Source organism: Oryx dammah, unplaced genomic scaffold, assembly GCF_014754425.2.
Source record: "Oryx dammah isolate SB20612 unplaced genomic scaffold, SCBI_Odam_1.1 HiC_scaffold_18, whole genome shotgun sequence".
Classification (NCBI taxonomy): domain Eukaryota; kingdom Metazoa; phylum Chordata; class Mammalia; order Artiodactyla; family Bovidae; genus Oryx; species Oryx dammah.
The window spans coordinates 97,845,389-97,861,652 of NW_024070202.1; the positions used below are offsets into that span (position 1 = coordinate 97,845,389).

Below are 16,264 nucleotides of genomic sequence, written 5' to 3' on the forward strand. Positions count from 1 at the left end.
AACTTGACTGAGTGACAGCCAAGGGGAAGATATTATGACTGTCTGCTGAGCTCAAATCATGGAGGAGATATTGTTTTGCCTTCCCCAGTAACTCAATTGTAGGGATATCTAAATTCAGGGAAAGTTTTCTGCAGATGACATCACTTATGCTAATTAGATAATTGTGTCAGTTGAAATTACATTTCACTGCTAGTAGCAGAAACTTGCAGTAGCAGTGGCTTAGATAAATAAGGTTTCATTTTCTCTCCTATTATAACACGAAGCCCAGAAATGTATCATCTGGGGCCGCATGGCAGTTCTATGATGTCATTGGTGCCTCCGTATCCTCCTGCCTTTGGCTCCGTTATTCCCAGGGTGGTTTGCATACTCAAGGTCACCTGCTATTTGAAGAAGAGCTACTGTGGCTTCACTCATCACAGCTGCACTCCAGAAAGAGGGAGGCAAAAGAAATCTGTGCCAGTAAGACTGCTTGGAAGAACTTTCTCAGAAGCCCATTTCCTGATTCCAATTTACATCTCATTGACCACCACATCCACAAGAGAGGCTGGGAAAGTGAACAGGGTTTTGGTTTGGTTTATTTTGATTTTACATTGGGTATGTTGCTTCCTGCAGCACTCTAGATCCTTTGACTGAGAAGGTGTGGCAGCCTGGAGATCTAGTAGGCAGTTGGTGGTTTCTGTCACAGTGACTTACCTCTTCAAGATTCTGAGAAGTCTGGACTCTGAGACATGGCAACATTTGCTATGATGTTACAAGGTTCCATTTGTAAAACTAGCCCTAGCTATCTAATTTATTTACTTCTGATCACTCATCTACTTCAGTTTATTCATCACAGCATATCCTGGGTTGACAGTAAACAAACCCGTCATCTCAACAGACTTCAGAATAATAATGACTACAACTTATTAGCTTTCATCCAGTTCCATGCACTGTGTTATGCATTTGACATTACCTGAATGATTTGCTTCAAAATATTCCAAGGGGGATGGAGAATAGATCTGAATAAATGAAACAATACTCACCATGTGAAAGTGAGAGTGTTAGTAACTCAGTCATGTCTGACTCTTTGCAATCCTATGGCCTGTAGCCTGCCAGGCTCCTCTGTCCATGGGATTCTTTAGGCAAGAATACTAGAGTGGGTAGCCATTCCCTTCTCCAGGAGGTCTTCCCAACCCAGGAATCCAACTGGGGTCTCCTGCATTGCCGCAGATACTTTACCATCAGAGCCGCCAGGAACCACCATGGGTTGCTAGTAATTGAAGCTGAGCAGTGGCTACAGGGGAGGTGATTATATATATTCTTTGCTCTACTTTGTAACAATGGAAAATTTCCCAGTGAAGATCTTTAAATCATTTCCTCAGCTTCTTACATTATTTCGTATGAGGTCGGTACTATTAGCCCTAGCTAACAATGCTCAGGGCAGTTAAGCAGCATCACACAGCAAGTGAGTGGCAGTTTGAGGACTCAGACCCAGGTTTGCCAGACTTAGAAACCTGTGCTGTAGCCCTTATTATTCAAAGAAAGTGTGTCTCCCAGGTAAGGAGACTGAAACTTATTAGAAATTCAGACTCTTGGGTCCCACCAAGACCTATTCCACGACCCTTAGGTTTCATTTGTGTGCCTACCCAAAGTTCCCATGCTCTGTCCACAGCAGTGTTATTGCCTCCATAGCCACTGATTACCCAACTCAATCAACTGTGACTTTTCCTTAAAAAAATGTTGCCCTCTTTTAGGGAGAGGACATAGGTACACCTATGACTGATTCATGTTGATGTTTGGCAGAAACCAACACAATACTGTAAAGCAATTACCCTTCAATTACAAATAAATTAATTTTAAAAAGTTACCCTCCTTTGAAACAAGAAGTCTTAGCATGAGCCACTCTTTGGTTGCATTTAATAACAATTTATTAAGCATTTAATTCAGAGCAGTTACTTCTTTCAACACTGAGCACCCGCCTTCAGTGCTGGGCACTACATGCCTGTGTGTCAAGTAAGCATGGTTCTGACCATATTGTCAGCTGCTAAGAATCACTGCTTGCTTGAAACTTACTTTGGTTTGTTCTTAAATAATGCTCTTGCTTCTGTTCACTTAAGGTATTGTGAGTTTTAAATGCTTTGGGGCTTATAGAAAACTCCAGGCACTTGTTCTTCTCACCATCTCTATTTACCTGTGTGTACCTTTCCCAAAAAGAAATTTTTTTTCCATAACATCTTCAGTTATCTTGTATCATTTCAGCCATGTTTTTGAAAGAAATATGGATTCGTTTTTATGTATCGTGCAGGCGAAACACTTAACCGTATGAGCCTCCATCCTTCCTTTTGTACAGTGGCTGAGTCACTTCCAATATCATTCTTCTCTAACCTCATGTAACTTGATTTTTCAACCCATCCCCTCCCCCAACAAGAAAACCACAGAAACCTTTTGAAGACACTGGACTGTATGGAAAATGCGCTTGATTGTGTTTTCCAGCCAGTTAAAGGATCCCTCACTGATTTGTACTGGTTTCTCTATCCAGATAGTGAATGCCTTGATGTGTTATAGCTTCCTTGCCTCCAGTCCTTTTTAGAACAAGGCGAAGATTCCTGAGAGTCCCTTGGAAAGCAATGAGATCAAATCAGTCAATCTGAAAGGAAATCAACCCTGAATATTCATTGGAAGGACTGATGCTGAAGCTGAAACTCCATTACTTGGACCACCTGCTGCGAAGAGCCTACTCATTGGAAAAGACCCCGATGCTGGGAAGGACTGAAGGCAGGAGGAGAAGGGGATGACAGAGGACGAGATGGTTGGATGGCATCACTGACTCAAGGGAGATGAGTTTGAGCGAGCTCTGGGAGATGTTGAAGGACAGGGAAGCTTAGCGCGCTGCAGTCCATGGGGCTGCAAAGAGTTGGACGCGACTGAGCGACTGAGCAACAACCACAAAATGAATCAATGAATGAGGCCTGTCTTCCATTTCAACTATAATCTGCTTTCTTAAGGAGATTGGACCCTCTTTGCTTTTGAACAGCTTAAAACATTTTCTAGCTGCCAAGTTAATATGGCCGTTTCATAGATTATAATCACCTTCAAACCGTATATATACCTAATACCCTAAGCTATTATTCAACTTCCATAGCAGAAGAGGCAAGAGGAAAACCTACAAAAGAGCAGGTGTTGAAGCCATCTTCAAGGACTGTCACTGTATAATCAGGCCCACACTGGTTGGAGTACAAGCATCAGGGTCTTCGTTCTTCCAGTAACTCTTTCTCTTACAACAGGAGAAAGTATATGCATATGATAATGCCAGCATATGTATATGGTAATGTTCTGACAAAACAGAATGTAGGAAAAATAGCATGCTATAAGATAGTGATGATAACAACTATCTTTGCTAGACAAGCGTTAGAACATCTTGCCACCTCTGTCTTTTCCGGGCTGTAAGTAAAGTGTGCTTCTGATTTGTTGTGCAGGGCAGCATTTGGCAAGGAGTCAGAAGTTCTTATTGGGAACCTGGGTGATAAATTAATCCCTCCACAAGACATCCTCTGTGACGTCAGCTACCTCAAAGCCTTGGCCAACATGCACGAGAGCTTGGAATGGTTAGCAGGCCGAACAAAGTCAGCTTTCTCCAGTCTTTCTACATCCCAGAGTAAGTATTGGTGGGGTGGATCTTGTGGGGACAGCTGAGAAACTAGACTGAGTACATTCATTTGCAATGAGAGAGTGTCTGCACGTCTCCATATGAGCACGTGTCCAAGTTGTCAGAAGATCCATTCAGGGATTCCTCTTGTGCTGAGCCTCTGGTACTTTGTGCTTCTGTGAAACAAAGAAGTCTTGACTTCTGTGTGTTGGAGCATGGGAAGTCAAAAAAGGTCCATGTTAGCATAGCTTGACATTAAACCTTAGAAACCCAGGATCATGTAAGATTGAAACACCATGTCTCAAGAACAGAAAGCAGTATATTTTGTCCTCCTTATGACTTCTCAAGGGTAGAAACTATGTCTTGGAGCTCAAAGTTGTGTATTTGGTTGATGTTTTCATTTTAATTGATAGAAAATAAATGAAAAGTATCTAAAAAGACAATTAATAGAAATGGTTAAGATGCTAGAAAACAGACAGTGAGAAAAACAGTTATTCTAGATAAGAGATGGCTGAAAGATAACCTCATTATACATTTCAGGGGAATTAAGGGATAGGGTCTGAAGTGAAAATAGGAAACTTGTTTTTCTTTCAAGGACCAATGATCAGTTATTTCAAAATAATTTGAAAACTTTGAGACAAAATGTATTCATTAAGTGTAGCATAAATACTTTTTAAAAGCATTAGTTAAGAAGTGTTAAACAGTTAAAATAAAGGCAAAGAAAAATGATAATGCAGAAGGAATAAAGGAGATGGCAAATTTGAATGCATGAATGGCGGGACAGGAAACAGGATAGAAAAAAAGCAAAATAACAAAAAGAACATGAAAGAAACTAAATCAGCTCTGAAGTTAATATTAGACTGAACTGTTAGAAGATTATTAAAGGAAAAACTTAATATTATTTGGACTGTGAACTTCAAAGAAAGTTATTTTTTATCACTGTCTCTTGAAAAGTTATTATTACTTGATGAACCATGATTTCCAGACCCAAGAGGGAGAAGATGTGGATGAAATAAACTAGAGTAAATTATTTCCTGAAACACGAGTCTCACGGGCAGAGTCTAGAAGACTTGTGAATGCTCACTACTTACGATCTCCCGCAGGTTGTGTAGCTGTCCTGGGGGTCAACAGTGGGTGAGGAAGAAGGATGGAAGGGAGGGGGCTTTTGATGTTAGGTATTCTGCTTTAGAAATCTCATTAAAATACTACTCTTTGATAATACTTTTATTTTTATACTTTTATTATATAAAATATTGCTTTTAGCTGATAATAAAATTGTACATGTTTACTCTTAGAAATATATTCATCTACTGTGGATAGCCTGGGTGCAATATCAGTCTGAGCAGACTGTGCCTAAGTAGATACCCTTGAGAGGCTTTCAACTTTATGACCCCTTCGGATCAGGGAACCTGTCACAGGTAGTAGTTAAAATTAGCCATTTTATCTCCCAGACTCACCTCACTCCACCACCACCACCACCAATAACGAAAAACTAGGGAGGAGCTGACTTTCCCTTTTGCTCCTTGCAAAATAAACAGCTCTGAAAAGGAACCAGATGCTTCCTGTCCCAGGTTCCTTTGACTCTTGAAACGTAGGGAGCTTGGGCTGGTGTGTGAGTGATGACTGGAAGGAGTCCTCTTGTTTGGCGGGTCATCCAAGTCTAGTATTTAATAATGCAGTCTCTTACTTTGGCAGCACAGCAGTCCAGATTTCTATTCTAAAAGGGTTCCACAAGGCAAAACAGGACACAGCCTCTACAGCAAGCCACTGAGTGATCCACACGGGCCAGCCTGGCTTCGACTGTTCTCAAAAAGGGAAAGACATGCTCTCAGAGTTATGCTCAACTCTGTAATTGCACCATTTCACTGTTGTGTTCATGTCACCCAGAGTCCCCAGTACAGTTGATGTCTAATTCATGCCTTCTGTCATTTCTGGTTTTCTGACAAAGGTCTCTCGTACCACGCCCGTTAATACCTCTCGTATGCTCAATTCCATTTTATAATATAAGTTGTACCCTCTCGGTTCCTTTCAGGGTGATTATTCCACCCAGTGAGTGATTTAAGTGACTGTCAGCATTTTGACGATCAGCGCAAAACCCAAGTGAACTGTAATCACTAGTTATGTTGTCTTTGTTAAAACAAAGCATCAAGCAAGCCTGGTTTATTCTGTTAGCAGCATGCCTCGCTCACCCACACTCGAATTCCCAGCAGAGATGCCCATTGCTGTTTATAATTTGAACAAAGCAGGGGATTCTCTGATAATGGGTTACTTTGATTGTTCCATGTCAGTGTGACTTTAGAAAGGGAATCAGGGACAGCTCTTTATATTCTTTTGAAAAATGAACCACATGATTACCTCAGCAAAAGTATTGCCAAGTCTGGAGACTCAATAGCATGAAGAAAATGCCAGCCTTTTGTCTAGCACTCCCAGAGACTCAGGATGGGAGAAAGTCAAGAAAAGAAGTATAGAAGTTTATTTTTTGTCCACATCTGTTCAACTATTTTGGATGATAACACTGTGCCTTATTATAATGAAGGTACCTGGAGAAAGTTTGCAGAAAATTATTTTCATAGTAAAAAAAAAAAATCTCTTTAGATATTACAACAGGATTCTCCTCCACGTGAAATATTTCATGTCTTTATGAAATATTTCATGTCTTTATGAAATATTTCAAATAGAGGAGAATGGCAGAGCATGGCTGGCCATGTGCCCAGGAAATAAGAGTTGACCCTTTTTTCAAAGATAGTTTTTCCGTCTCTTTTCGTATTTGCATCCACACCCTTCCGTTTTCCTTATACTTAGGAGAGTCTCCTTACCTCATGTAGATCCTAACTGCACCAGAGACACTGCTCCTTTTTCATCCTTCCACAGTCCTTTGTTCCTGCTCCGTTTCTCCCAGTATTCTCCTGCTCAGTCTTCCTTCAACTTATTCTACGTAAAATTCTTTGTGTTGAGTGCTGTTAGTTCAGTCGTGTCCGACTTTTTGTGACCCCATGGACCATAGCCCACCAGAATCCTCTGTCCGTGGGATTTCCCAGGCAAGAAGACTCGAGTGGATTGCCATTCCCTCCTCCAGGGCATCTTCCCGACCCAGGGATCAAACCCATGTTTCCTGCAGGGAGATTCTTTCCTACTGAGCCACCTGGGAAGCCCGGTGACAGTCACAGCCCAATTAAAGGACCAAAAAAATTATTTGATTTATAAAACCAGTAAATCAAAGACTTCAGATGTGGCTGAACAGACCTGTTTACGCCCCTGCCCTCGTCCCTCCCCCACCCGCCCGCCGTTCTTTATTTTTGCTGTATTCCTTTATTTCGTCTCAGGGAAGACCTTTTCATATGGTAACATTCTTGGCCACCAGCAGCCCCAAGATTATTTGATCCCAGACAAAAAGAGCATTTTTACTAAGCGCTCCTGAAGCCGTCCTAGAGAAGACTTGAATTGACCTAACTTGGTCTCCGCTCGTGGGTCTCTCAGTTTCTCCTTGTATACGCCTTGGTTTCTAACTATCCCCCTACCACATGGCTCAATCTCCCATTCCCACTTCTAGAATCTCTATGTTCAGGATCCGTTTTTAACAAATATGCTTTCAGTGCAAGGAAGTTGAGCAGGACCATATTTAGTGTTGGACATTCGGGATCTAGATTTATAGATATCTCCCCTCATTGATCAGAGTTTCAACTTTGTAGTAAAGGCACAGACTTTCTGTCCTCTGTAATAGCTGCTGTTTGTAAGAGTACTAAATAAAAAGTCTGAAATTAACTTTAAGAAAATTCTCAGCAAAATGTGACCTACATAGAAATTGTTAAAGTGCATTCAACTGGAACACTAATGATTTTCTTTTGTATTTTATCCCTGTGTTTTAAGGAGGTGTTGCTTTTAAAAATAGAGTACAGAGAACTTGAGGGGGAGCTCCAGGGCTTATTTTCACTGCCTTGCTTCCTCAGGGGTCCCTTCTTCCTTTCTTGGATTCTGTAAAAATCTCTAGGATTAGAGAATCTACAACTTCCTTGATTATATATTCTGCTCTTTAAGTAACCTTACAATTGAGGAGGTCATCTAGTTTTTATTAACATCCCTTTGCTTCAGTCTAAACCTCTTTCTTCTGTCCTATGCCTCAGAAATTAAATGTTGAATATTTTTTCTATAAAATAATGTGCCTGAAAACATTTCCCTGGCCTCTACCTGCCCATCCCTGGATGTTAAAGACTTTTGGCCTGAGGCTGCCAGTCTCTCAGTCCAGAATAACCAAGCTGGACTCAGGCTCCTGGCAGCATTAGGAGCCCAGATCAGTCTCTCAGATGGTGGTTTAACAGTTAGCCTTTCTGAATTCGGCTGATATTGCAAGTTCCTTCGACCCCGGGTTTATCTTGCTCTCGCTCCCTCAACTCCCATTTCTGTGGTTCTTGTTGTGCCCACGTACATGGATAATAAAAAGTCATACCATAATCTTTTTTTTTTTTTTTTGAGAAACCACAGGGTCAAATAAATCTCATAACTTTGTTTCCCAGAATTGGCTCATGAATTATAGTACTAGCTATGCAATTATACTTTTTTTTCAATTGTGTTAAGAAATATGTAACATCAAATACACCATCTTAACCATTTTTAAGTTACAGTTCAATAGAGTTTTGTTCACTGTGTGTTTATCACCACACATCAGGTTTCTGAAACTTTTCCGTCTCACATAACTGAAACTCTATACCCCTCAACAACAGTCTATTTCCCCCTCTCCCCTTACCCCTGATGTAACCACAGTCTACTTTCTATTTCTATGAGTTTGACTACTTTTTTCCTAAATTTTTTTTATTCAACTTTTTTTTTTTTTTTTTTTTGCAACTGCGTGACATGTAGGATCTTAGTTCACCAACCAGGGATCAAACCCACACCCCTTGCAGTAGAAGCCCAGAGTCTTAACCACCAGACCATCAGGAAAGTCCCAAGGTTGACTACTTTAGACGCCCGCATATAAGTGGAGGGGGCTTCCCTGGTGGCTCAGTGGTTAAGAATCCGCCTACCAATGCAGGAGACGAATGTTCAACCCCTGGGTCAGGAAGATCCCCTGGAGAAGGAAATGGCAATCCACTCCAGTGTTGGTATTCTTGCCTGGGAAATTCCATGGACAGAGAAGCCTGATGGGCTACAGTCCATGGAGTTGCAAAAGAGTGTGACATGATTTAGTGACTAAACAACAACAATAAAAGTGGAATTATACAGTGTTTGTATTTTTGTGACTGGCTCATTTCACAGTGTCCTCAAAGTGTATCCATATTATAGCATATGACCGAATTTCCTTGTTTTTTTTTAATGGCTGAATAATATTCTGTTATATGGATATACTGCATTTTTTTTATCCAGGCATCTCTCAGAGGGTATTTATATTTCATCCATCTCTTGGTTATTGTGAATATTGCCACAGTGACACAGAAGGGTGCCAATAATACTTCTTTCTTAGAATGGAACTATTACTAGGGATCTTAGAAATCATCTCGTCTAACTCAAATGTTTTGCACATAAGGAAATTAAGGCTTCAGAATGATCACTCTGCACATCTCTACCTGAACTCCAATGGAAACAAGTCCTCAAATTGCCAGTTTAACTTTCTGCCACATCGTCTTGACCATGACCAAGGTTAAGTACTAGAAGTGATAGCACTTCATACCATATTCCTCCTAAACCACCAGGAAGGTGACCTTTTTTTTTTTTTTTTTTAATGAAAGCAGTTAAATGCCTATAGTTAGCTTGTCATCATTTCTGATCATCATTGTCTTTTATGTAACCAGACTTTCTGTGCTTTAAATATGTTGGCTATTGCACGTACCCCTTTCTGAATTTTATCTTAGTTATAATAAAATAATTTTTCTCCCTCTTTTTAATTGTTTTACAAGTATTTTCTAAGTGAGAAACTCCACCTGTCTTGTTATTATGTTCAGTTCAGTTCAGTTCCTCAATCATGTCCGACTCTTTGTGACCTCATGGGCTGCAGCATGCTAGGCTTCCCTGTCCATCACCAACTTCCAGAGTTTGCTCAAACTCATGTCCACCAAGTCAGTGATGCCATCCAACCATCTCATCCTCTGTCATCCTCTTCTCCTCCTGCCTTCAGTCCTTCCCAGCATCAGGGTCTTTTCCAATGAGTTTGTTCTTCTAATCAGGTGGCCAAAGTATTGGAGTTTCTGCTTCACTATCAATCCTTCCAATGAATATTCAGGACTGATTTCTTTTATGATGGACTGGTTGGATCTCCCTGCAGTCCGAGGGACTCTCACGAGTCTTCTCCAACACCACAGTTCAAAAGCATCAGTTCTTTGGCGCTCAGCTTTCTTTATAGTCCATCTCTCTTGAATGAGTCTGTCTCATCCATACTTGACTACTGGAAAAACCATAGCCTTGATTAGACAAACCTTTGTCGGCAAAGTAATGTCTCTGCTTTTTATTATGCTACCTAGGTTGGTCATAGCTTTTCTTCCCAAGGAGCAAGCATCTTTTAATTTTATGGCTGCAGTCACCATCTGCACTGACTTTGGAGCCCAAGAAAATAAAGTCTGTCACTATTTCCATTGTTTCCCCTTCTATTTGCCATGAAGTGATGAGACCAGATGCCTTGATCTTAGTTTTTTGAAAGTTGAGTTTTAAGTCAGCTTTTTCACTTTCCTCTTCTTTTCATCAAGAGGCTCTTTAGTTCATCTTCACTTTCTGCCATTAGGGTGGTGTCATCTACATATCTGAGGTTATTGATATTTCTCCTGGCAATCTTGATTCCAGCTCGTGCTTCAACCAGCCCAGCATTTCTCATGATGTACTCTGCAAATGTTAAATAAGCAGGGTGACAATATGCAGCCTTGACATACTCCTTTCCCAATTTGGAACCAGTCCATTATTCCATGTCCAGTTCTAACTGTTGCTTCCTGACCTGCATACAGATTTCTCAGGAGGCAGGTAAGATGGTCCCATCTCTTTAAGAATTTTCCATAGTTTATTGTGGTCCACACAGTCAAAGGCTTTAGCATAGTCAATAAAGCAGAAGTAGATATTTTTCTGGAACTCTGTTGCTTTTTTGATGATCCAGTGGATGTTGTCAATTTGATCTCTGGTTCCTCTGCCTTTTCTAAATCCAGCTTGAATATCTGGAAGTTCTTGGTTCATGTACTGTTGAAACCTGGCTTGGAGAATTTTGAGCATTGCTTTGCTAACGTGTGAGATGAGTGCAGTTTTGCAGTAGTTTGAACATTCTTTGGAATTGCCTTTCTTTGGGATTGGAATGAATACTGACCTTTTCCAGTCCTGTGGCCACTGCTGAGTTTTCTACATTTGCTGGCATGTTGAGTGCAACACTTTAATAGCATCATCTTTTAAGATTTGAAATAGTGTGTTACACAATATATTCTAGCTACTGTACTGCCCTATACAGCAGCCACTAATCTTGTGTAGTTATTTATGTTGAAATTAATTAGGATTAACTAAAATATATAATTCATTGGCTTAGATATACTAGCCACATTTCAGATATTCAGTGACTACTTTAGTGAACAAGGCAGTTACAGAACATTTCCTTCATCACAGAAAGTTCTGTTAGATAGTGTTATAGCTCATCACTTAGGTCACTGTTGATGAAGATCTAAAATAATGCCAGTCCATACAGCTAGCTGTCTGAAACTTACTTGAAATGTCCTCTTAGTTATATCAAGACATCGATAAATACTTCAGTTGTCCAGCCTCCAAATCTCCTGACAGAGATGTCTTAGGCCTAGCATTTTCTAAAACGTTTCTGTTGATGTTATAGGCAAGAGAGTTTAGTGACCAAATACACTGGAGAAACAGTAAAGAACGTTACATATAGTTCCTGCATACAGTGAAACTGTTCAAATCTTACTATGTTAATGAGGGACTTCCCTGGGTCCAATAGGTAAGACATTACCTTCCAGTGCAGAGAGTGCAAGTTCGGTCCCTGGTCAGAGGCTAAGATCCTACGTACTCCATGCCCAAAATCCAAAGCATAATGCAGAAGCAATATTGTAACCAATTCAATAAAGACTTTTTAAAACAGTCTAAAAAATTTCTTTTAAAAAATGTTAATGGAGTAATTACGACAGGGCAGTGTTTCCAGACTTCTTTATTGATGGAATTCTCTCACCCCAGAGCATCTTACAGGACTTTACTGCTCTATTTATATAATTTGTTCAGAGTCTTTTTATTTCTCCCAACATAATCAGGCACAAGACAGGACATACATTTTCCTGTTGCAGGTATGCAGTTTCATAATATTGGCAGATCTGCACACTATCAGATGACTTCTGTTGCAATTTGGTTATTTTGTTACTTGATTTGATTATCTTTAGAAATATTCAGGCCAACCAATATGAAATGACTATGGCTTCCTTTTTGCTTGTTTCAAACCTGACTGCTCTCCAATCATTACACTTCCTCATGATTCTCAAAAGATTTCAGCTACTAATGTATTGTGTTGGCCAAAAAGTACATTAGAATTTTTCCATAAGGTGCTATAGAAAATCCCAAAGGAACTTTTTGGCCAGCCCAGTGATTCCACACTTTAATTCACTGATGAGTGCTAATATATCCATTGTGGGACTTCAGAGATTTATTTTTAAGAGAAATTTTAATTTAGAATATTTTTAGATTATACTTGCAAAGACAGTACAGATTTCCTGTGTATTTCATACCCAGTTTTCCTAATTGTTAACATCTTAAATTTGTCACAACTGATAAACCAATATTAATCCATTATCATTCATTAAGGTCTATATTCATATTACCTTATTTTTTATCTAAAGGCCTTTTTCTGTTCCAGGATCTCATCTAGGGTATCATAATACATATAATCATAATCTCTTTAGACTATGACAGTTTCCTAGTCTTTCCTTATTTTCAATGATCTTGGCAGTTTAGAGGAATACTGGTCAGATTTTTTGCAGAATGTCCTTCAATATGGATTTGTCTAATCTCTTTTCATGATTACATTGGGCTTGTAGGTTTGGGAAGGAAAAGCACAAAGATAAAACCGTTCTCATCACATCTATCAAGGAAAACTTCTATCAGTGTGACTTATTGCTGGTGATGTTCTAGGATTGATTTTTATGCCTCCAATTCATATAGTCCCCTCTAGACTGCTCCTTCTGAATTCTAGATTGACTTTCCACTTTCCCACCAAAAATTGCTTTTGTCTATCTTTCTAGTGACAAATTTTTTTTTTTAACATGATGAATGCATCTATTATAAGGCCAATGTTTGGACAAGTTGAATAGCTTGCTTAAAAAAATAGTTGTCCACTTTAAACAGTTATGCAGTTGATAGATTATAATCTTGTGGATCTGAAAACCTTTATACAGAAGATGTTTTTTCCTCCTCTGAGCCACTCAGTTAGGGTCTGTAACTACTTCTTAGTTGCCATGTGTACTAAACAATCTGTAGTAAATGTGTACAATCATATTAATTTCGGACAAGGCCATGCTGAGAAAAGTGCTCTCTGAATTTTTCTTCACCAAAAATAGTTTTATTTTAGCTCATTTACATTAGGTACTTCTAATATGTATTGTTGACTCAAAACTCATTTGTAAGTGAAAGTTATTTCCTGAAAAATGTCCTTTTAGAGTAGCAGTTCTCAAAGTTAGCTGCATGTCAATTGTAATCAGTTGGAGAGTTTTTAAAAATACTCATCAACACAACATTGTAAAGCAATTAGCCTCCAATTAAAAAAGAAATTTAAAAGGTTGTCAAAATGCAACATTGCCTCTTCCCCCCCCCCAAAAAATACTGATGCTGGGCCCCACTCCAGATTTTCATTTAATTTGTGCCAAAATGTGGCCTCAGTTCAGTTCAGTTGCTCAGTCGTGTCCAACTCTTTGCAACCCCATGAATGGCAGCACGCCAGGCCTCCCTGTCCATCACCAGCTCCCGGAGTTCACTCAGACTCAACGTCCATTGAGTCAGTGATGCCATCCCGCCATCTCATCCTCGGTCATCCCCTTCTCCTCCTGCCCCCAATCCCTCCCAGCATCAGAGTCTTTTCCAGTGAGTCAACTCTTTGCATGAGGTGGCCAAAGTATTGGAGTTTCCTCCTTAAACCATTCAAATCAGGAGTTGAGAACCACTGTTGTAAAGGATTGGTTCTCAACCTTGACTTGTATTAGGATGACTTACAGAGTTTCCAGTCACATTCTCTGGGGGACATGCTCAGAGTACCAAGCTTTTAACCATCATCTCAGGCAATTTTGGCTTCCCTGGTGGCTCAGATGGTAAAACGATCTGCCTGCAATGCAGCAGACCCAGGTTCAATCCCTGGGTTGGAAAGATCCCCTGGAGAAGGAAATGGCAACCCACTCCAATATGCTTGCCTGGAGAATCCCATAGACAGAGGAGTCTGGCGGGCTACAGTCCATGGGGTCACAAAAATTTGGAGATGACTGAGTGCTGAAGAACTGATGCTTTTGAACTGTGGTGTTGGAGAAAACTCTTGAGAGTCCCTTGGACTGCAAGAGATCCAACTAGTCCATCCTAAAGGAGATCAGTCCTGAGTGTTCATTGGAAGGACTGATATTGAAGCCAAAACTCCAATACTTTGGCCACCTGATGCAAAGAGCTGACTCATTTGGAAAGACCCTGATGTTGGGAAAGATTGAAGGCAGGAGGAGAAGGAGACGACAGAGGATGAGATGGTTGGATGGCATCACTGACACAATGGACATGAGTTTGAGTAGACTCTGGGAGTTGGTGATGGACAGGAAGGCCTGGTGTGCTACAGTCAAGGACGTGACTGAGTGACTGAACTGAACTGAGCAACTAACACACTCGGATACACTCAGGCAACTTCAACAAATAGCCAAGGTGGAGAGCCACTGATTTTTGACCTGAAATTCCTCCAAAATTTCTTCTTTGAGTAGCTCTTCTATTTGGGAAATACTCTATAGTTGCTTTTCCAGGTCTAGTCTCAAAAGTTTGGGGTTACAACGACTTCCCTTTTTACAGACAAGAACACCGGGCTAAGAGTGTCATACAGAGGCAGGACAGCTGCCCACTTCCGCTCAGCAGTCCCTAGTTAGCCCAACTGTTTCCCCACACCTGATTAAAGATAGAAATCTTCCTCTTCCCTTCTTCAAATCAGTTAAATGAGAAGGGCACAGGAATCAGTGTCTCTCTTAACACAAAAGGCTGTGATTGCCAAACCAATTGAATGAATGTGGAAGTGTTTACAAGTGAATTGTATCATTGAAAACGAAGATGGACAAGGTCCAAGTGTCTATACACCCCCATCCCTCAAACACATGGTTTTGTGGCAAACCTGGGGGTCTTTGTGCACTGCTATGATTTAACATTTTCTAGGAGATGGAATAGGAATTGAATATGAATAGAGCTTGCTATCATGGGCTTTTTCTGCCTTAATGGCAAACAAAAGATAAAATCTAGGCTCCCCCTCCCCTTGCTGTTTGGTTTTCTGCCTTGACACAAATGAGAATAAAAATGTCCCTAGCCAAGATCTCGTGGGACATTGTCCTGTTTCAGCTTTGCTTTTGTCAAATCATTAAGCCCGAGTTTTCCTGTCATGATTTCATCTGATTATTTTTAATTAAAACTCCGTGCATGGTAATTTCTCTCCTGCTCTGGTATTTACAAGTTTCAAATATTTGTAGACTGTTATCAGACCAGCTCCTCCTCAGCAGTTGCTTAGCCGACCTCTACACATTTAGTTTCTCAGATTGTCTTTTTGAGGTTGGGCTTTCTCTGCCATAATCATTTTTTGGTCTCATTAGCTGTCATTTTCTTCAGCCAGCTCTCATTCTGTGGTTTCATCATTCCTCTTCCTCTTTTGGTGACAACTTCCAAATTCATTGTCATTGGCTGGGTCCGTGAGTATACTGTTTACTGGGAAGATTACACTAACACTGGAAGTATACCTTGTTCAGGAGTTTGCCACCTTCTGCCCAATGCAGAATTTGTTTTGATCTTGTCTATTAATAATTGATACAACTTTTACTTTTGTGTGAGCCTTAAAATATTGGAATTGTCCAAATATACTCCCAGTATACTTGGGACATGCCCAATAGACTTGGTCTATGTTTTACCAGTTTCTAAACCAATCATCATATGCTTTGCAGCAATAAAAACGCTAAACAATAATTTTATGATGATTTAGCTTTGTTCATTTTCAGTCTTAATTGTACTCTATTGTTCCTTAAAAGTTGATTGAAATTTATTTTAACGAAGAAAGAATTGTGTGCAAAGTCCCTGTGCTGAGGGTGTTCACATCATGTTAGGAGTTTTCTGAGACCATGTTGTTACAAACAATGGAGATGCTGGTAATTCTTTCACTTTATAAGGAAGAACACGTGGCCCCTCCCAACTCCTTCTCCACAGTGATGTACTCTGCACTGTTACTGATGACATCATCCAGGCTTCAGGCTGGCCCGTGGGGTTCCCATGTTCCTGTCCTCTTACTGCATCTTAAGTACTGATACGCAGGAGTTAAGTCCCCTTTTTAAACGTGTCTACTCACTTTTTCCCTTTCTTCTCATTGAATACCCTCACATGGCTCCTAGATAGTGGTTGTTTGCTTCCCTCTAAACCTCTCTCTTTTAATTCACAGACTCTCTCCCTTAGTCTGCTACTGCTGCTGCTGCTGCTGCT

The 16,264-nt window shown here is 40.2% G+C and overlaps 1 protein-coding gene across 1 annotated transcript in view; it reads left to right on the plus strand.

The window, feature by feature from the left end:
• The window catches only part of EXOC4 (exocyst complex component 4), an 824,501-nt gene that overhangs the window by 695,770 nt on the left and 112,467 nt on the right, over positions 1–16,264 (plus strand). Inside the window, exon 14 of the mRNA XM_040260893.1 lies at positions 3,456–3,634. Within this exon, the coding sequence (XP_040116827.1) occupies positions 3,456–3,634 (179 nt within the window). The remainder of the gene's footprint in view (positions 1–3,455; positions 3,635–16,264) is intronic.